Source organism: Mesoplodon densirostris, chromosome 10, assembly GCF_025265405.1.
Source record: "Mesoplodon densirostris isolate mMesDen1 chromosome 10, mMesDen1 primary haplotype, whole genome shotgun sequence".
NCBI lineage: Eukaryota > Metazoa > Chordata > Mammalia > Artiodactyla > Ziphiidae > Mesoplodon > Mesoplodon densirostris.
In genome coordinates, this window is record NC_082670.1 from 82,921,339 (window position 1) to 82,943,931 (window position 22,593).

Here is a 22,593-nt window from a genome sequence, read left to right on the forward strand (position 1 = left end):
GTAGATGAACAATAAATATCAGGCTTATTATAAAATATCTTTGAGTACAGAGGTAAGCGTATGGTTACGAGTAGTTAATAGCTAAATATGTGACAAGAAATCTCCTTGGACATATGTACATAGGGAAATAGATGAATTAAAAGATAAATAAAGACAATGGGCAAAAAGTTTTCTATTTTTAGTAATGCCTAGTAAGGTTGTAACTCTCGTACTTTTCTGGCCACCACTACCAATTTTTCTTACTTCTTAACTTGAATCCACATAAAGAGATTCAAAACAACAAATACAGCTACGACCTCTAAAGTGTTCATAGTTTTAACTGATGAGAACGGAAGTAGGAAAAGGAGTTCACATGAACCCACAGAATGTAATTCATACGGTATCATTAATTTTTTCCTTCATAATAAAAATACTAGCTACTGCTCGTGAAGTCTTACTAGTCTTCTGTGCTGTGCCAGGTACTTTATGTGAATTTATTATACCCACCTGGAAGGGTTAAGAGTTTGAATCTGGAGCTTACGTTGCTTAAGCTTATGTTGCTTCCGTTCCTGTATGACCTTGGGCAAGTTACTAAACTTATCTCTACCTCAGTTTTCTCATCTGTACAATGGGGACACTAATAATGGTACCTACTTCAAGTGTTGCTGTGAGGATTAAAGAAGTTAATGAAACATAAAGTGCTTAGAACAATATCTGGCACAAGGTAAGCAATTATTACTCGGTATGTCATTACGTTATCACTCCTATTTTACAGCTGAGGAAACTGAAGTTAAGAAAGGTCGAATAATTTCTCCAGGGCGCGGAGCTGGTGAAGACATAGCCAGAATTTACACCCAGAACACTCTGGTTCCAGAGGGCCCTCTTCAGCATTCTATTCTTCCTCTTATAGATGACAAACTTTGGTTTCTTTTTTGAACTAAGAACATGAATGGCTATTGCAATCAAACAGAGAGGACTTGTGGTTGAAGGCTTCTGAATGGGAAAGCTGAGTGGGATCAGAGGAAAATGAACAATCCTCCTTTAGAAAGTATCATTTGGTTTGCATGAAAGAAGGGCTTTCCCTCTGAGGCTTCCTCAGAATTTATTGCTAATTTGGCACATACCAGATGTCAAAAACAAGAAAAATTGAGGGCTACCATGTACAGTTTCTGTCTAGTCAGCTCTGGCTCTACATTTTCTTAGGTTGAAACACGCTCATTAAGCAGAATGAAAAGTACCTGGAGCAGATGGAATTCTGTCATTGTAGACATACAGGTGGCTTCCCCCCTCCAGCTCTTCATTCCATAGACAGATCTACCTATGTGGGCATTAGTGACCCTCAACTACCTCTTCAGGCTATCCAGATATTTGGAAATCTAGATTTATGAATAGATAATCAACATTCTAATACAGTGAGCCGAAGTTTAGCTGAGGGGTTACATCTCAAACTCAAGGTGGAAATACCTAGGTGGGAATTCTGGGTCCTTAGGTCCTTAGGCTTAGCTGCCCCATGCCTCAGTTTAATCAGCTGTAAAATGGGGTTAGCATAGGATCTACTTCACTTGGTTGTTGTAAGGACAGATGGAGATGATGCATGTCAAGTTGTTAGCACAGTAACTGGCCCCTAGTAAGCGCTCAGTAGACCTAACTCTATGCTCCCTGCAAGAAATGCACTTTAAATCTAAAGACACAAAGAGGCAAAAAATAAAAGGATGGGAAAGGAATTATGATGCCAACATTGGTTTTTAAAAAATCTGGAGTGGTTATATTTATTACTGTCACACAAAATAAATTTCAGGACCAAGAATATTACCAGGGATAAAGAAGATCATTTTATAATGATAAAAGGGTCAATTCATCAAGAAGACACAGTAATCTTAAATGTTTATGCATGTAATAACGGAACTTCAAAATATATGATGCAAAGATGGACAGACTCTTAAGTAGAAACAAACAAATCCACAATTATAGTCAGATTTCAATACCTCTATCTCAATAATTGGCAGCAAATCAGTAGAGATTTAGAAGATTTAAACAACACTATCAACTAACTTGATTTAATTGATCTAATTATAGAAAATAAGCCAACGGGAAATAAAGTGGAGTCCTAAATATATTGAATTAGGTCAGTCTAGGTAGTTCTGTTTGAGAGTCTGTGTCAATATGAGTGGTATAAGTGGGACTTATGGGGAAGGGAAAGGAGTGTGATGGTTTTGAAAACAAGAAGTCTAGAGCAATGGCACAGCTAAGAAGGTGGAAGAGGAAAGGGGATTTTAAGAAGCATGGGTAACTATTTTGTCATTCATTTTGAAAGATGTTTTCATTGCGTATGTAGACTTGAGTACATTAAAGGTGTTGCTTCTCTGTCTTCTCACTTGCAATGCTTCTAACAAGAACTGTTTTATTCTTTTGTGTGTAACATTTCTTTGTTCTCTGGCTGCTTTTATGATTTTCTCTTTATCACTGGTTATTAGCTTTATACTTACACTGTACCTTGCTGTAATTTTCTTCATGTTTCTTAAACATGGGTTTTTTGAACTTTTGGGATGTAAGTTTTATAGCTTTTATTAAATTAAAAATATTCAGCCCCCCCCCAAAAAAAAACGCATGGCTAAGACTTATAAGCTGTGGTTCACTGAATGAATTCCAAGTGGAGCCATGGGACACTCTGTATTTTATTCATGCTTCAGGTCCTCAGTTGATTTCTTTCATTTCAAATGAAAGAAATAACACAATTCTAGACCTGGCTCTGATGCTTACTCTGACCTGGGCAAGTGTGTTCACCACTCTAATCCTCAGTTTCCTTATTTGTAGAGATTCATTCATTCACATTCATTTATGCAACAACTAATTTATTGGACTTTTACTACATGTCAGGCCCTGTACTAGCTTCTTCGAACAAAGAAGGCAGATGCCCCTGCTGACAAGGAACTCAAAGTCCAGTGGGGAAGACAGACAACAAAATAATAAATGGAGAAATAGCTGGTATGTGAGATGACTGTAAGTGCTCTGGTGAAAACAAAGCAGAGTAAGAGACAGACAGAGGACACAGATGGGCCAGGAAAGGCATTCTGAAAAGGTACAGAGACACACAGAAATCAAGGTGAGCCATGTGGACATCTGGGTGGGGGAGAAGGGACATCCAAGGCAGAGGAAACAGTGGGGACAAGGGCCCTGCAGTGGGGGTACACATGAAGTCTTCAGGGAAGAGCAAGGAGGCCAGGGAGGCTAGAGCCTTGATCAAGGTCAGAGAGCAGTGGTGTCTTTATTAGATAGGGCCTTGTTGCCACAGAGGCAACACTGACTTTTATTTTGAACGAGATGGGGAATCACTGGAGATTTGCCAGCATTCAAGTGGCAGGATCTGACTTGTGTTTAAAAAAAAATTGCTCTGGTTTCAGGGTGGGAAAGAGCCTACAGCGGGCAAGGACAAGAGCGGCGGGGGGGGGGGCACTGCTGACAAGACAAGTGCAACAGGTGAGAGGGAGAATGAGGGAGGCCTGGATTCGAATGATGGTGTGGAGGTGGTGATGAGAGGCTGAACTCTAGAATTACCTTGAAGATGGAGTGACGAGAACTTGATGATGGATGAGATGAAGGGTGAGAGAGAGAGAAAAGTGTCACATGACACTGAGGATGTTGGTCTGAGCAACTGGGCGAAGGGAGAGGATATTAAGATGGAGGGATACTAATAACTAATCCTTGGGGGGCTGTTTCAGGGATAAAAATGAGATAATGCACATGAATGCACTACCTGAACTTGAAAACACCATATGGATATAAAAGATGAAAAATTAGAAAGCCACCGAGGAGCTTCTCATTCTCAGATATCCCTAATACTCATGTCTTAAGGTCAAAAGCCAGTGTTGTTTTTCTCACTGACATTTTTCTATTCAATAAAGTTATTCTGAATGGCTCAGTGGCTCATTTCAGGAACCACAGTCCACCAACAAGGAGTAATTCACAGTAATTCTGAGGTTCCCTTTAGGTATTAATAAACAGCGAAGTAGTCGCCATTTATAACCTCAGAGTTGGTTCTTAAAACTTCCTTTCTCTCTCTCGTTCTCTAAGCTGTGACACTGTTCTGATATTTCCATCCTCCTGCCCCATATATAGGGCTTCCTAAAGCTATTTTAAGTTTAAATGGGAAAAAAATGTAGTTCACAACATTTTTATTTTCCTTGAATCATCCCTTGGGTAGCTAAGGTTGTCCAGCCCTGATTCAGGCCACAGTGGGTCTGACAGCATTTTTAAGGCACCCACTGTCCACCTTTCAGAGCGGCCCTAGGCCCTCCTGGTACATTTCCTGGCAGGGGTAGTTTTTAGATGGCAGCCTAGTAAAATGAAATCACTGTGGAGCCTGTCAGAAGTGAGTTACAGATTTCTTCTATCATCCATAGGGTCAAAATGGTCTGAAATATGTTAGTAATTTTACGAATGAATCAGGAGAAAAATTTCTTAATCCAGATTGGTTAGAGAAATGAAGAGAATGTGGGAAATGGGAATTTGTCCAATAAGGAAAGTAATACCTATGTCAAGTGCTTGCCGTGGGGATTAAACGAGAGAGTGTTTGTAAAACTCCTAGCACAGAGGTCCAAAGGGGCCTAGAAAGTGGGCTGAGCTACTGACCTTTTTAAGGAAGTTTCTTTAAAAAGTAGGTTTAAGGACAGATATATTCATTCATATTTCTGTTTCTCTTTTTTGTCTGCTCTACCCTCTTTACTTCGCCCTCTTTCCCTCCATCCTGCTCACTCAGGCTCTCATTCCTTTAGCAGATATTTACCGAGTATTTACGAGCCAATGCTTTGCTCAAGACACAAACGCTGTTCCTGGGTGCTACAGGAACCTAACAGAATTCTCAAATCCTTTGTCTTTAAACTAGGATGTTTATATTGCAGAGGAAGGGATATTAGGGAGAAAATCCCATTTAACATTTTGGGAATATATGCCAGTAATATGATAAGAAGGAGGAAAAGCTGACCTTAGAAACATGTCACAAACATTTTCATGAGACGCTAATTGAAATGAGGCAAAGCTAGCCCTTCATCGTGGACAGCTGGAAAAGGACAGAGTGTATAGCAGGGGCCTGGCTCATTCCCCTACAGCCTTCTCACGGCCACAGGCAGAAGAGCTTTGCCAAAATCCCACCTAAAACTCTAGGAATACTTTGGCCTCAAGACAATGCCATGTTCTGATGAACCTAGGGGCAGGACAGGAATAAAGATGCAGACGTAGAGAATGGACTTGAGGACACGGGGAGGGGGAAGGGTAAGCTGGGACGAAGTGAGAGAGTGGCATGGACATATATACACTACCAAATGTAAAACAGAGAGCTAGTGGGAAGCAGCCGCATAGCACAGGGAGATCAGCTCGGTGCTTTGTGACCACCTAGAGGGATGGGATAGGGAGGGTGGGAGGGAGACACAAGAGGGAGGAGATATGGGGATACAGGTATACGTACAGCTGATTCACTTTGTTAGACAGCAGCAACTAACACAACATTGTAAAGCAATTATCCTCTAATAAAGATGTTAAAAAAAAAAGACAATGCCATGGAAATTCTCCAAATCCCAGCCAGAGCTCAGGTTCAGCAGCCAGTCTCTAGTTGGTGGGAGACCTTTGCTTCCTTTGGAGTTCCTCATGCCCAACCCCCTCCAATACCCTCCTTAGTAAGTATCTATCTTTCACTCGAACCTTGAGCCTTCTTTGTTCCCTAGAACTCTGGGGCACCAAGGCCAGGGCGCTGCTCTTTACTCTGACTGCTTGCTGCTGTGGTGTGCTCAGCTGCTGGGATGTATACCTCTTGTCCCAACCACGCCCTCCTGAACCTCTCACGGGCTTCTGTTTAAATCTGTCTTCATCAGTGACCAGCCCCTGGTACTGGGTTTTTGAATTCCCCACATCTCTAGCACATAACCAAGCTTCAGTTTTCATGTCAGTTTTATTACTTTAAGTCCTTTCACAAACACATAAGCAGAATGATAGCTGGTGGGCAAATGGTACCTGCAGAATCCCTGGAAAACATCCCATTCCCTTCCACTGGTTAAACATTCCCCTAGTCAGAGTTAAATGGCCCAGCTCCTTTCTAAGTGGTCACATTTTCTGAGATAGTGGTGTCCAATCAATTTAGTTTAATAGGCAATGGGGCTCAGCATCTACCCACTTGCCAATAAACATTTCCTATACAAACCACTGGTTTGACCTGCAAAATAAAACTATATTTTACCTATTCTTTTTATCCTACTTGAGACTACTTAATTGGTCATTCCTCTCAAACCTTAAGAAACTGAAGACAATCATAAAATTTCTACTCTCTGGTTAATTTAAATGTTATGCTAAACACTACAACTGATTCAATGTGAGTTGATTGCTTGAAGGTCGCCTACAGCAACTGCTTACACCTCCTGGATATGGTTGTTAATGAAGGTGTAAGGGCATGATTCAGAGAATCTGAAAGATCTGGATGCCTTTAAGGAGGTATGTGAGGCCAGTAAAGCCTCTTAGACCAGAATCACCCAGCATGAGTCTAGGAAGGTTTTGAACTATACTGGAAATTCTGTAGGAAAGGATAAGGCAATGACCCTATCCTGATGGTTTAGCAAATGCAAATACAGTAATCATAAGAATTGAGGAAGCTTATATAGTAAATATCAAAGTCAGGTATTTTAATAATCTCTCATATTTCTTTGACTTTTCTTCCATGTCGTTCTCTGAAGGTCAACTTTTATTTATTTTTATTTTTAAATATTTTAAGAAATGAATGGGGTGGGTCCAAAATTACCACTCGGAGAAGGAAGACTTACCCAGAATGCTTCATGTTTTGAGGCTTATCCATTCGGACAGCAAGTTTGATTTTGAGGTCTTGATCGGGGCAGTTTTTGGAGACTGTCATTTTGTGCCACTCTGACTGTTTGGGGCTGTTGGGGGTGGGATGGAGAATAACCTGCAGGGAAAAAGGACAATCATATTAGCCAGAAAATAGGAACACTGTTATGGGCATGTTTTCATAGACGAGAAACTTGGCTGCTGAGAATTGAGAGTCTCATCCATGTCCCACAGCCAGCGGGAAGGCAGTTAAATGAAGTGGAGGCCTGGGCATCGGACTCAGATCCAAGGCTCCACCTACCAGGGCTGGCTGGTGCCAAGCAGCCCGGCCTGAGGACAAAAATGGCATTCTTTGCTCTCTTCTCTCTCTCTCTGGCTAATTCTATAAGAGTAGGGATCACGATTTCTGTGATCCTGCTTTTGTACTTTTCTAAAGTTCAGAAGTACTAAAACAACCCTGAATTGAGAATGTACTCCACACATTACTCTCCTCAAATAAGCAGATGGATGTATAAGAGAAAGAAGTGTCCTTCTATACCAGAGAGAACCTCTAGTCTACTCTTTTTTCCATTCATCAGGATTTCTTCCACTATGTCAAGAGGAGAAATCCTTCCGAGGCTGCAGGGGAAGAGGGAAGGGACCATATCTGATAAGAAATGTGAGACTTAGAGGTGAGAAGGAACGTGCTTAGGGTCCCACATTTCAATGTGATTTCACCTGGACTTGACATCTTATCACACAGCACCCAACCCTGTCCTGGCCCAGAGGGAAGCACATGCAGCTTGAAGAAGGACCTGTTCTTAGGAAATGCCTTTCACCAGGGTGCTTCAGAGTCGGTGCTGTGACTTGCGTCTTCTGTCCTAGTTCTCACTGTCACAGATGCTGTAAATGAACCCAGAAGGAGACACACTTCTCCAGTAAATCCACTTTTTCAGGATGCGACAAAAGAGTTCTCACTCAGGAGCCACGTGGGGTCTAGGAAATGTGCATTCAAGGAGGAGCGAAATATTTGGAAAATACCCTAAACGAAGGGAATGTGGACGAGATACAGGCACAACCAAAGCTGGGCCTGCTAAGATCTGTTTCTGCGGTGGCAGTGTGCCCTGCTTTGGTGCAGGCTGTCTGTTTTTTCCAGGCACAGGGAAGGCAGGCTCCTTTCCTGGGTTTCTTTCACCTCTGCAGAGGGACAGGAGGGGCTCAGAGTCTCAGGGGTGGACACTCTAGCCTTCTAGGTGCTGTGTCGGCCTCACCACCATCATGCAAGCTTGGCCTGCGCTTGGAGAGTAGACACACACGGCTTTCTGTGATTGTGGAACAAGAGCTTTGAGAAGAGTAGATCATGGCAGGAAAATGAAATCAGCCCACTTGACATGCCTTGCTTGCGCTGATTTTTGACCCCTTCTGATTCCAGGCCCAACCCTCTTTTTTCCACTAAATTCCCTCTCTTCGATGAAAAAAAAATGTGTATATTCTTGCTAAACCCAACATTTGAGGCTTCTCAAGGTCTAATGACATGATTAAAATACAAGAAGGCCTGATTTTTCAAACCAGAGGCTGCCAACTTTTTTTTTGATCCTGCCCTACTTCAGTAAAATATTTTTGAGCAATGAGCCAAATATCTTTAAATAGATCACTAGTAATATAAAAATATATCAATATACTGTATAAATATCAGTCAAATATATATCCATGTATCTTTTACATGATGTATGTTTACTTTGTATTAATATACTGCATTATTACATATCTCATAAAACATACACAAATAGAGAAGTTTTAAAAAGATGGGCTAAAGATAAAGAACTCTATTTTTATTTTTAAAAATTAATTAATTTATTTTTTTGGCTGTGCCGCGCTGCTCATGGGATCTTAGTTCCCCGACCAGGGATCGAACCCGTGCCCCCTGCAGTGGAAGTGCGGAGTCCTAACCACTGGACTGCCAGGGAACTCCCAAAAAACTCTATTTTTAAATACCTTGGTAACTGTGGTGGCTTTGTACTATTATTTGCCATATGTTATCGTACCATATATATGTAAGGCAAGGCTCATTGTTGAGGATACTGGATGCGAATCCGTGGTTCAAGTGGACTTGTAGATAATCTCAAAACGTTTTCATTGACCTCTCATCCTGAGTGCACCCGCACTGTTTTTATCTCGTGACGTGGATGGCAGAACTACTTGTTAGCAGGACGGATGTCACCTCTACCATTTTCTCGTTGTTTGCCAGGCTTGCAATACCAGTATTATCTTCAGATCATAGCTCTGCTGTAATAGTCTTTTCAGCCAGTTGCTCATTTTGCGAGGGTTAATTTAGTTGAAATTCTGTCATAAAATGTAACAGTTCACGTGACTGGCACTAGTGAACTGTGATATGCCTTAGGATGCTGGAAGGAAATGAGTAAGTCAGGGTGCCACCGGGTCGTGGAGACCTCTTGTGTTATCTCTCGAGATAACACCTGTCCCTGTATGTCACCTTGTATCATGTTCCGTATCCTGAGACCCCAGACTGTGGAAGATGGAGAGAAGGGACTTGCCGATCTCAGAGTAGCTGACCTTCTCCGCTGTGCTAGTTTGGACTGAGAGGTGGGGCAGGGTCGGTGGGTGATGTCTTGGGAAACGAGGAAGGGGAGGAAGTGGTAAGAGAAACCCCACCAGGGCCAGAACAGCAGTAGGTAAGGCCCAGGGCCTCCTTCTGCTTCTGCTCGCTTGGCAAAATCAAAGCAGGTGGGGCGCTCTGGGCACCCGGAGCTTGTTAACAGGCCATCCACCATATGGATCCTGGGCGCCTTTCCCACCGGCAATATGGTGTCCATTTGCCGACACAAATGGCCGCAGCTCACTACTGGCCGCTCCACAAAGGCTTCTTCCCCAACGTGGTCGCTCCCCGGGGACACCTCCTCTCTAGGGTGGATGGAGAGATGAGGTCACTGCAGTCCTCCTCCATCTTCATCCCCACTCTGCCATGTGCCCGACGGGCCGGCGACTCCTTTGTAAGTGTCAGCCCCGCTGAATTATTAGGGTCCTTATGGGTGCACATGAGTCCCGAGCAGTCCACACACCTCATCTGGGCATTCCAGGCTGCTAGTTGAGCACTCCGTCATCTCAGCCGAGGGCCATGTGTGCTGTGCTTTGATGTGGTGATGCTGATATGGGAACACAACCCATCCTCTGCAGTAAGCTGTATGTCAGCCAGCCCCAGCTTCTCTTAGTTACCTGGGCATTTGGGCAGGTCCTTCTGGAGGACAGTTTTACCTTGAGGCTTTACCTGGCTGATCCTCTCAAGCACTTAGCCTCCATGTCTCTCCTTACCTCTGCATTCCCCCGGGAAGGCATGCCTGCTCCTCAGACTAGATTATGTCCCCTTGCTCTGTGCTTCCCAGGTGTCCTTTCTCTAGCAGGGCACTCACCACACTGCATTGTAATTTCTGGTTTTATGTCTCTATTCCTTACGTTCTGTGTGGTTAAGGATTTTTGATTGTCATTATTCCTGTTTGCTCTGTGCATAGCGCAAATGAATGGACACAGTGGGCCCATAACACTATTTTTTTTTTTTTTTTTGCAGTACACGGGCCTCTCACTGTTGTGGCCTCTCCGTTGCGGAGCACAGGCTCCGGATGCGCAGGCTCAGCGGCCATGGCTCACGGGCCCAGCCACTCCGCGGCATGTGGGATCTTCCCAGACCGGGGCATGAACCCGTGTCCCCTGCATCGGCAGGCGGACTCTCAACCACTGCGCCACCAGGGAAGCCTCCTGTAACCCTATTTGATGAGTACAAGGTTGAGAGTATTGCACTGTTGTCAAGAGTGTGAAGGAACAGTCATTCTCTCATGCCTTTTGTGAAATTATAATTGGTGTATACTCTTTAGGGGACAATTTGGTAGTATCCGTCAAAATTCAAATTTCACTCAGCAAGATACTTTTTTTGAAATTTATCCTATACACACACACACACACATATGTGCAAAGAAATAAACTCAAGGTTATTCATAGAGGCATTGTTTATACAGCCACAGACTGGAAACAATCTAAATAAATTATGATATATCTACACAGTGCATGTAGCTATGGAAACAAAAGGGAAGTCAGTATGGGCTGATACAGACTAATCTCCAAATGTCCTGATATTTCAAGCAAAGTGCAGAGCAGTATGCATACAGTAACTTCCAACTATGCTCTCTTTCTTTTTTATTTTAAGAGGGATATATACAAATATGCTTGTACATGCATAGAATATTTCGGGAAGAATGCCCAGTAAATTAAAAACAAGGTTTTTCTCTGGGAAAAGATACTCAAGTCAGTTGGGTGGGATCATTAGTTTTCACTATATATCCATTTTGATTATTTTTTACTATGTGCATGAGTTATTTCTCAGTTCAAAGGTTAACAAAAAGGAAATATAAAAATAAAAATGGAACAAACTAAATACTGTTGCGTGAATGAACACAGCACCAGAATCTTGAATGTGGCTATGTCCTGCTAAACTTGGGAAAAATCAGCACGTAGAAACACTTTTCCAAGGGGTCCAAGGAATCACTTTAAAGAAGAGCACTTTTGTCCCCCAGCCGCTGTCTGTGGAGGTGCTGCCAGCAGAGGGCGCCCATCCCACCAGCGCAAGGGCCAGGCAGGCGGGCTCCACCGCAAAGGTGGAAAGTTTCTGTGGCAGGAAGGAAGTATAAACTAGTATCTGGGGGAATGTGTCATGAGACTGGAGGACAGTATGATTTGTTCAGAGATTAATGGCAAGCTCGTGGCCTTCACCCCAACAGGAGAGCCAAGATTTTTATTTTTGCATAGGGACAACGCGGTGTAGTAAAAATAGAGATGACGTGGCATCATTCCTGGCAAGTCACTTACCTCCTCTGGGCCCCAGTGTAGTGGTCTGTACAGGATGAGTAATAACTGGACCTTCCTCATAGGATTCAGATGAAGAATCAGTGAGGGGCTGCACACAGAGCCCTCAGGACAGTAGCTTGGCCAGTGGTAAACATGCAATTGTGCATGGGCCCCAACTAACTGGGTGGCTCTGGGGGGGGGTGTTTCCTGCCTTCCACGGGAATCAATTTTCTCCTCTATAAAGGAAAAGGCTTTGACTAGCCCAGTGTATTTTAACTTTTTCGAGTGGAAACAGCTTTGAGAAGCTGGTGAATGCTTTGGATTAGCAAGTCCAGAAAAATGCACATACGCCCCCCCCCTCAACATGTGTAAACGGCTTCAAGGGGCTCCTGAGACCCATGGAGTGGACTCAGGTTGATGGTTCCTGGACTTGCCTCTTCTAACACTGATATTCTAGGTCTCTGAGACTCTCCTGATTCCTGATTCATGTCTTCATGGAAAAAGAAAGGTTTGAAGAAAAAGAAAAGGCAGGGTCCTTCCCCCACTCTGTATGTCTCTCTTTCCCTAGGGACAGAAGTGAGTATTTGTCATTTCTCAAAGAAAATAGGTAAACCTCTTCTTTTCTTTCATTCCCTTTCTTTTTTTGTGGGGGGCATTCTTTTTGCTATCAGCCTTGTTTACCTTTTGTTTTACTTCCATCTGCGGTCTAGGTCCTAGTAATATGATTCCAGGTCAGTTATATAGATGAAAGCCAGGTTAAGGAATTGAGAAAACAAAGGAAGGGGACTTCCCTGGTGGTGCAGTGGTTAAGAATCTTCCTGCCAACGCAGGGGACACGGGTTCCAGCCCTGGTCTGGGAAGACTCCACATGCCGCGGAGCAACGAAACCTGTGCACCACAACTACTGAGTCTGTGCTCTGGAGCCCGCGAGCCACAACTACTGAAGGCTGCGCGTCTAGAGCCCGTGCTCCACAACAAGAGAAGCCACCGCAATGAGAAGCCCGCACACCACAACGAAGAGTAGTCCCCGCTCGCCACAAGTAGAGAAAGCCTGTGCGCAGCAATGAAGACCCAACGCAGCCAAAAATAAATAAATTAATTAAAAACAAAAGAAAGCATGGTTAATGTGTTCTTGCTGGTGTTCTTAGGTGTGTGTACCTGTGTGCTTGCTTCGGGATATTATGTCATTTTTCTACAGATGCTGTATCAGAGGCTCAGAGAGGTTAAATGTATTGGCTAATGTCACTCAGCTTTCAGAAGGGATTATGCATTCAACCAGTAGAAATGAAATCTATTAAGTCTATGTGCTGGGCTCTGGGTACAGGAATAGGGTGGTGAACAAAATAATTTTAAGTTTCACGGTCATGGTATCTCCCTTGCAATGGGAAGAGGGATGGTGGCAGGGGCAAAAAGTGGGTAGGGCATTAAGAGGTACAAACCACTATGTATAAAATAAGATATAAGGATATATTGTGTAACACAAGGAATACAGCCAATATTTTATAGTAACTGTAAATAGAGTATAACCTATAAAAATATTGAATCACGACATTGCATACCTGAAACCAATAACATATTGTAAATTGACTACACTTTAATTTTAAAAAAGGAAAAAAATAGGTTTCTCTCCCCATGGAGTTTTCCGGTCCAGTGGGGGAGACAGACGCCACAATTTCTGTAAATTCTCTCTGTCTCATTGGTGATAGGTTCGGTGGAGGATGTGAATATGGGGAGGGGTTGAAGTAGTAAATGAAGGCGGATGGGTAGTCAGCAAAGGGCTCTCTGAGGAGGAGGTGGCATTTATAGAGAGAAGCAAGTAGCCTTTGGAAGAGCTGGGCAGTGGGGAGAGTGCTCCAGGCAGAGACGAAGCCACAACTACTGAGATGAGAAAGAATTCGGTTTATTTGAGGGACTAAAATTTGGCCAGCGATGCTGGTGCATACTGGATGAGGGGAAAGGCGACAGCAAATGAGGCTGGCGAGGTGGGCAGGAGCCAGATCACCCGAGAGTCTGTGGGCTGTGCTACAGAGTTCAGGTTTTACTATAAGCGGTATGGAGTCACAGAAGCATTTTAAGCTAGCAAGGAACAAATCCAACTTGTGTTCTGAAAATCTGTTTGGTACAGAGTCAAGAGCTGAGATGTAAGAAGATATTATAAAGGAAATTATTCAGATAAGAATTATTGGGGACTTCCCTGGCGGTCCAGTGGTTAAGACTCCGTGCTTTCAATGCAAGGGGCGCGGGTTCAAACCCCGGTCGGGGAACTAAGATCTAAGATCCCATAGGCCGCACAGTGTGGCCCCCCCAAAAAACAGACTACTAGAAAATTTGGGGACTTCCCTCATGATCCAGTGGTTAAGACTCTGCCCTCCCAACACAGGGGGCCTGGGTTCAATCCCTGGCCGGGGAACTAGATCCTGCATGCATGCCATGACTAAGAGTCTGCATGCTGCAACTAAAAGAGCCCGTGTGCTGCAACTAAGACCCGGCACAGCCAAATAAATAAATTAATTTAAAAAAAAAAGAATGATTATGTCAGTGGTACTCAAAGGGATTGGTACCACCCCTTGAGATGTTTCAGAAATTTGGGAAACATTTTTGGTTGACAAAATAATTGGTGCTGGGCTCTGCTGGTATTGAATGGGCGGGGCCCAGGGATACTAATCATCCTGCAGTGAGCGAGCTACTCCTCAATGATGAGGAATCATACAACCCACCTGATTTTTGAATATTCCCACAAGATATGAACGGAGGTAGAAAAAACTGCTGGTGATTAACTGAGTCTAGCTCCTAAATCTTTTTTTACGGATACATTATAAGCACGTTTGGCACTTTCCCAGGGAAATCAAGGAAACTTTGTTACCAAGATTGGTTTACTGTTTCAGTAAATTACTGATACTTGGGTTTTTGAGCCCCCGTCCTCTGCAGGGGACTTTGTCACCTGCACAGTGATTCTCCATACGGGAAAAGTAAAGACTCCTTCCTTGGGTCTTCAGTACAGTTGTGGTTGAATCTTTACATTTTGAAATTATTATAATTTCCCTTTTATGTCTCTTTTATATTATGTCACTGTGCTGATTTAAAAACTGTTAGAGTGTCGGTTTGTTAAATTATCTAATACTTCTGCTTCACGACAGAAAGGGTATTGCACGTCCTTGCTCTCAAGGGTGTCTGGGGCTCACGGTGTTGAGAACTCCTGACCTATCTTCTGCAATGCACACAGTTTTCAATAGGGGAAACGGAGGCTTGGCGAGGTTGGGGGTCTTGCCCAAGGTCACACAGTCAATGAAGAGTAGAGTCAGGGAGTCAAACCTCGAAGCTGGGCTTATCAGAAATTGGCAATACTGCCTCTCGGGACCCAGGGACTCCGGCCCTCCACAGCTTCTTGGGATGGAGAATCCTTGTGATGGGGAGCACTTACCCGTCCCAGTTCCTTGTCCTCCAAGGCCAGGACTCCTGTGCTTTCTGTGAACAGCTTCACCTTCACAGCGGGCAGTGCGTGGGTCGTCGAGAAGTCACCCTGGGTGCCCCAGCTGCAGACAGAATCAGAGAGGTCAGTGCCGAGACCTCCGCCTTGACAACGCTAAACTTAGCCACGCCTTCTTCCTGGGTCCGGTGAACGCACGGTTAACCCGAGGCGTCGAGGCATTGAGGCATCAAGGCATCGCTGGCTGTCACATCCCCCTCCCCTCCCAAGCTGCCAGAATGACAAAAAGTGTTAATTATCTTGTTAGGCAAATGCAAGACAGATGCTCAGAAAGTTGCCAGGGGTCTTCACAGAGCACTAGAAGGAATCACTTGGAATTAGCATGAAATCGAGTTGGGGAGGAATTTGCCCCATGCATTTGCTATCCCTACAAACTATTCCGGGGTAACCACTAATATTTCCTTGTAGCCTTTCCAAGAATCCCTAGTGCTTGGAAACCGCTGTTCTAGATTTTGAGAGGGAGCTTCATTCAGCAGGAGCTAACAACTGACTTTACAATGAGACCTCAATGGTAGGGGGAAGGGAGGGAGCCCCATCTCCACTGGCATTCAAAGTTCTGTTGAATAGAGCAATGGATGAAGCTTAGTTTAGCCCTGCTAAAGAGGAACGAAGGTCGAAGGACGTGATGTGGGAAACGCCCTTCCCCACTCACTGGTCTCCGGGAATCACAGTAGATCTCCCAAGAGGAGAGCCTGGCTTACCTAGCATCTGGGTAGAGTGCCAGTCTGAGCTGACATGAGCCCCTGATGGGCCCCTCAGATGTGATCTTTTCATCATGATTCTTACAGAGCCATCTCTATCCACTCTGTACCTGAAATCAGCATGATCTTCAGGAAGTATCAACTGGATTGCATTGAGCCCCTGTCCTAAACCCTTCCACGGCACCTGCTCCATTGCACTGGGCACAATCCAGACCCCTCGCTATGGTCTCCCACCCATCCACTCGAGTGTCATGGGCCTCCTGACTGTGTTACCTCAGGGTTGTTGCATGCACGGTTCCTTCTGTTGGCAATGCTTCTCCCCACCCTTCTCTTCACCTGCTACCTCTCTGGGGCTCAGCCAGAGCTGAGAACATGTCCCTTGATCTCCCAGTCTCAATTTTGTTCCAGTGTTAAACTCTCTTGAACATACTGTTTAATTTTCTGTCCTAGCAATCACTGGATTTGTAATGATTGATTTACTTACGTGATTGTTTAACAGCTAAATTCTCTAATATTCTGTAAGCTCCATAAGGGCATGGAGTGTGTGTTTTGTTTATATTGCATTACCACAGTACTTAGCACACAGAAGACACTTAATAAATATTTGTTGAATAAATAAAGTGTGCAAACATATATTCTTTTACAGAACTAGGAAACAGGAATAGATACAATTTTGTATAGAAATGTTTTTTTTTCATTTTGCCTACGTAATGGCCAATTTCCGTATTTTAAGTTACTCATTTGATATTATTTTTAATGACTATAATGTTACACCTGATGGATGCATCATAATTTATTTAACCATTGTTCTATTATTGAGATTGGGCTGGACATTACTTTTTAATTTCATCTCTGTTTATTTCCCTGGGAAGTGGAGAGTTAGATGGGAGATCGTTTCTTCGTTCATTTATCAACAAACATGATGGCGCTCCTACAGTGCTGCAGGAACTGTGCTCATCAGTGAAAACTTTCAAGGCTTGGGACACCTATTCCCAAAATGCTTTCCACACAGTTGGTGACTATCCTCCTACCATCTGGGAAAAAGAGGGCAAATCACATGGCTTCTTGCCCACTCTGGGTGTCCCTATTCACTTTTTTTTCTGGCCAATTTAATCACTGCCGTTCTCATGGGCCTTTCCTTGATTAATAGCAGGCTTGACTATTTTACTCTGTGTTCACTGGCTGTTTGTATTTCCTCTTTTGTGAGTGATGGAACCCTGACTTCTAGTGTCAAGGTTGCACTCAATCGAATAAATCCCATTAACTAAACTCAGAGACCTGAGGACTCTAGACTGTTGGTAAGAGAGCACCAGAAGGAGATAAGGGGGTGCCCAGCTCCATGGGGATCCAAGTGTGCAAGAACCATTGAGAAAGCACAACAGTCGCAAGAGAGAAAGGGAGAGGACACGAAGAGGACAGGAGACGGGGCGAGAAGCAACAGGTTTCAAACACAACAGCAAAAGGTGAGATGTACAGATGGAAGCTCCTAATTTTGGACAGCAGCCACAGCAGCAAGCTCCTAAGACAGGGGAACCTTTGTCCTAGCAAAGGCAACGTGACAAGGCACAAGGTTTTGAACCCAGCATTCTTAGTTCAAATCCTGATGAGTGACTTACAAACTGCAGGACTTGGGGCAAGTTAATTAACAGCCCTGAACCTCAGTTTCCTGAGCTATAAAATAATATCATTTCACAGAATAGTTATAAAGAGTAAATAGCAGCAGGCTTGGAACAGCATAAGAGTCCCCCAGATTTTGGCTACCTTCCCTTCCCCAAATAAGGATACACAAGATGTATTCTAGTAACAGTGAGAATCACTTATATTTTGTGTTATCCATTCAACACATATTTATTAAGCACCTACTAAGTACCTGACCCTTCACTGGGCAAGCAAGATGGACATTACCCTTCCTATTACACAGGGTAAGAGGTAAAACAGTTCATATCGTACCCATTTCACAGATGAGAAAACTGAGAAAAGAACCTCAAGACCTTGTCCATTTTATTCCAGTAAACTGTGATCAAGCTGGGCTGGAACACAAATCTCTTAATTCCCAGTTTATAGCTCTTGCTGCTATTACTGTCATGATTATCAATAACACGCATGACCAATGATTAACAATTTTGGCAAAAAGCATGATAATTACTGTACTGTTTATGGTTAATTGTGCTATGAATCTCTTTGGGCATTTATCATGCTTGCTCATGGAGATAAGGAAGATTCCTGCCGGAAACAAAGAGAGTTCTGGAATGAGATGCTCTAACACTAAGCCATAAAGAGGCCTTAATCGCAGGTCCCTGGGAATTCCCCACACTGGATCCCTGTGACACTGTCCTTGAAACGGGTTTATAGGGATTTTCTGGCCTGTTCAGTGGGCACGAACCCAGTCTGCTTGAACCCCTGCTGCTACCCAAGGATGCTCAGCTCATAATGCGTTCAGCATGACTCAGACCGTGGGGCAGGGCGAGGTCTCTGAGACCCCATCAGCTGGATGGAGTTGAAGCCACTGGAGGCTGCCCTGACAACCCCCGTGCATTTGGACAGTGAGTTGCTTTTCCTTTCCACCAGGCCTGCAGCTGTGCTCTTGGCTTCCTACCATGACCCTTGGCTCACCTCAAGTTGCTAGGTCGCTACTGAATCCCAATTTATCCACCAGATTTCAAAATGGCTACCTGGCCCAGTGGAGCAGACCAAAAAAGAAAGTCTAATCAGGACCAGCTATGTCATTCTCAGGGCCCAGTGCAAAATGAAAATGTGGGCTCCTTGTTCAAAAAGCAGGAAAAAGCGCCATTAAAGATACTAAAATACAGTGTTTTCCTTTCTCTGAGGATTTCCTCTGCTCAAACACATGCTCATTCTTTCATCAGACCCCACTTAACTGACTCGAGCTCAAAGGTCAAATAATTAAGAATGTCAAGACGGCAATGCGGAGCATGAAACCAGATGGTCTGAGTGTGGGACCTGTGCAGCCCCAGCGGTCACAAGCTCGTGAACTGGGCTCTGAGCCCAAGGCCACCCGGTCTGTTTAGCATGGCCAGAGGATGGGCCATGCAGGGGAGGCCACTACAGTCACAGGACTCTGTGAATACCACTCCTGCTTTCTTTTGGTCAATGCTTCCTATTCATAGGGGCCCCAAGGAGATTTAGTTATCAGCACTTTCTCTGCCCCTGTCCCCTTTGGGAAAAAAACCATGAAAATGTCCACTTTTTGTCTTTTTCCAGCCATGGAAAGACCTGACTATAACAAAAAAACAGCTGATATTTCTTCAGAGCTTCCTATGTGCTAGTCACACATTCCTATCTCCAAAATGTTAGATGGTCATACATGTATTTTGTCTTTTTAAGCCTTCTTGGCCATCCTGTGAAATGCTTATAACTATCACCCTCAGAGTTACAGGTGAGGAAACTGAGGCTCAGAGAGCAGGTTAGTCATGTGTCCAAGGTCACAGGGAGCAAAGGGCAATCTGACTCCACAACCCAAACTCTTAGCCATGCCGCCATGTTGCCTCGCTCCCAAATGCCCCAACTTGCTCCTCTGTGTCTGGATCCAGTTAAAATCAATTACCTCTGTAACTCAACTGGAAAGTTCTGTTTCAAAACGGATGGGACTCTGGGCTGCTCTAGATTTATTTCACACACTCAATATACTTCACAGAGTGCTACGTAACCCGCAGACAAATCAGTCTGTGGTGGAACCTTGGCCTTTTGGTGGAGCCACGTAATGATAAATGAATCTATTTCTCATTGTTGCCTTCTTCTCTGCTCATTTCTTTTCCTTTGCTGGACACTGACTGTGGCTATTTAAATGAGTATCTCTTTTAAAAGTTTCCCAGGACGGAAATAAAATTCTGCTTTGATTGGAAAAGACCAGAGGCTGATAGTATTTATGGCAAGGAGCAGTTGGGAAGGTTAACTAACTTCTCTCTGAACATAAAGTATATGAAGTCAAGTGGGTGAGGTGTCTCACTTCCCTGATCTTATCGTATCTGCTACTACTCTCACACTGCACAGCTAGCTCACAAAAGCACTAAAAATAGTCACCAATTATCGAGTGCTTATGGTTTGCCCGGCCCTGGGCTGAGGGCTTTTCATGGGTTATCTCATTTAATCCTTCTGACAGTTCTGCAAGATATATCCTGATTATCCCCACTTTATCAATGGAGAAACTAGGACTTGGAGAGGTTAAGTAACTGGGCCAGTGTTTCAAACTATCACAGAGCTGGGCTTCAAACTCAGAGTTTCTGACCTGAAAGCCCATGCATTAAACCATAGAGCTTTACTGCTTCTCCATAATGCATAACACAGTATTAGAGTGTAGTGTGACAATTATCTGTGTGTGTATCTGGCTCTCTCTCTAGATGGTTAATACCTTGGGGCAAGGAGCATAGCGTGGTTGGTTGGTGTGTGTGTGTGTGTGTGTGTGTGTGTGTGTGTGTGTGTGTGTGTGTGTGTGTGTGTGTGTGTGTGTGTGAAATCTACTGTACCAAGCACAGGGCAGCACACAATAAATACTTGTTTAATGACTAGGAAGATGTGACAAATTCAAAATACTCATGTCGCCAGATTCAGGGGATTGTGGAGAGATGCCACACAGGAAATATCCAAGAGTGTGACTGCCCCCTTTAAGCCAAAGTGAGGGTTTATCTCCTTGAGGATCAGATGTTTTGTCAGAGCACACCAACTCTCTGAAGTGTACAGAGTGGCTGGCAGCATGAAGAGGGGACCCAGACAACATAGCAGCAAGGACAGCATTCTGAGGAGCAGGGCGTAGGTCTCTGAAGGTCAAGGAGTGGATAGCTCATGAGGCCAAGAGCTGGAAGAAACGTGGATGCCAACAGTATAATGTAGGAAAGCACCACTAAGTTACAAAATGAACTACTGTTATTATTTTTGGTCTTTTCAACCAGAAGCAACACAAGCACAGACTATGGAAATGCAGTCACCCACAGTGGCACCTCCAAAAATGAAGGAACATGTATTGACATATGTGTGCTCATTCCAAATCAAATACCTTTTGCAAGAGGCTGGAGAACAAAGAGAAGAACAGTCCAGCTGACGAACCTACATGTGCACATGGTGTTGGATGAAGCTCTGACTTCCACTGCTGAGGGCTCAGACCTGTACTATGCCCTGCATTTAGAAAACACTTCCTGAATGTCTACGATGTGCAAATCACTGTGTTAGGTGCTGCTGTGGACCCAAAGATGCATGAGATATCAGCGCTGCCCTTATGGATGTGATATTCTACTTAGGGTGATGTCACGTCCAGAAATGATAACAGTTGTTAGGTGTGAGCTGAAGCCTTGGCTTTCACATCTGTAACTGGGGACAAGAATAGTACTGACCCCAGAGAGTCGATGGAAGGATAAGTAGGAGATAAACTATTGCATATACAGTGTTCAACACAATACCCAGCACGTGGAAAGCACCAAAGAAAGTAAGTCTTTCATTTTAGGATTACAAACCAGGGGTTGGTAAACTAAGGTCTATGAGTCGAGGGTGGCTGACTACTTGCTTATGTATGGCTGATGAACTAAGAGCGGTTTTTACATTTTTAAGTGGCTGAAAATAATTAAAAGAAGAGTAATATTTTGGGACACATGAAAATTACATTAAATTCAAATTTTAATGCCCATCAATAAAGTTTTATTAGGACACAGCTACGCCCATCTATTTATTGATACAAATCACCTTTTGCACTTCAAAAGCAGAGGTGAGTAGTTACAACAGAGACCTTATGGCCAACAAGCCTCCATTATTTACTTTGTGGTCCTTTACTGAAAATGTCTGCTGACCCCTGCTATATACACAGTTAAATCACCGGCTCATGGGAGTACTTTTATTTTCATTAGCAGATGAGAAGTATGTATGCTCACCAGAGCGCAGCCACAAAGATAAACTGTAAACATGCACTTACAAGGAGAGCTCACTCCATGGCGATTCAATGTGCTGCTCCAAATTCTTCCTGGAGCTCTTGCTAGCACTCGGTGTACTGGAAAACTGGGGATTGTGGATCACAGCATTTCAGACACGTGGTGCCCAAATGCTGCTTCCAGATCCACTTGAGCTGGCTGACTCGTTCAGTCACACTACATCATTATTAATATCAAATAATAAACAAGAGTAACAGACAATTCATATTTGGGGGAGGCTGTAGATGATTTTTAGAGTCACAGCACATTATTTCTCCGAACCTGTTCCATAGGGCCACTGCTTTGAAAGTGAATACTGTGATCTGGGGGAGAAAATAAGGGAGAGGGATGTGCTTGGGTGGAGGCAGGGAGAAATCTACGGGCAAAGCAACCTTCTACTGTGTGTTTGGCGAGCATCTGCTCCATCTCAGTCACATCTCTGTTTACTATTTAAAGCCTCTTATTTGCGGAAGCCTCCTCAGACCATATGTTATCAACAAATGTTGCTAATCAAATACACACAGTAATTTTCATCAGAATTTCCCCCACCCCCACCATGAACAAAAAACAAACATTTGCCACAAAGGGAATATACCTCCCAAAATGACAGTAAACAGCCACTGCAAACCTCTTTGACAACAGAGTGATATTTACGAATGCATATGTGACTAAGCCAAGAACACATCCACTTTAGGCAAATAAGGACCCTTGGAGAACTGGATTTTGTGCAGTTTGGTGTTGGGGGATGATGTCATTAGTTGCCATGGCGATGCTCAGCATAAGGTCATCATTCAGGCCACGGAGACTGGATTTGCATTTATTCAAGGTATATGGCTCATGCGAGCTGGGTGTTAGA

The 22,593-nt window shown here is 43.8% G+C and overlaps 1 protein-coding gene across 16 annotated transcripts in view; it reads right to left on the minus strand.

Annotated features, from left to right (window-relative positions):
* Positions 1-22,593, minus strand: part of CADPS (calcium dependent secretion activator) — a 481,350-nt gene that overhangs the window by 181,436 nt on the left and 277,321 nt on the right. For all 16 annotated transcript variants that reach the window (XM_060111563.1, XM_060111565.1, XM_060111566.1 and 13 more), the window contains 2 exons: positions 15,059-15,170; positions 6,783-6,922 (listed from right to left, as the gene is read on the minus strand). In XM_060111563.1, coding sequence (XP_059967546.1) covers positions 6,783-6,922; positions 15,059-15,170 — 252 coding nt within the window. The remainder of the gene's footprint in view (positions 1-6,782; positions 6,923-15,058; positions 15,171-22,593) is intronic.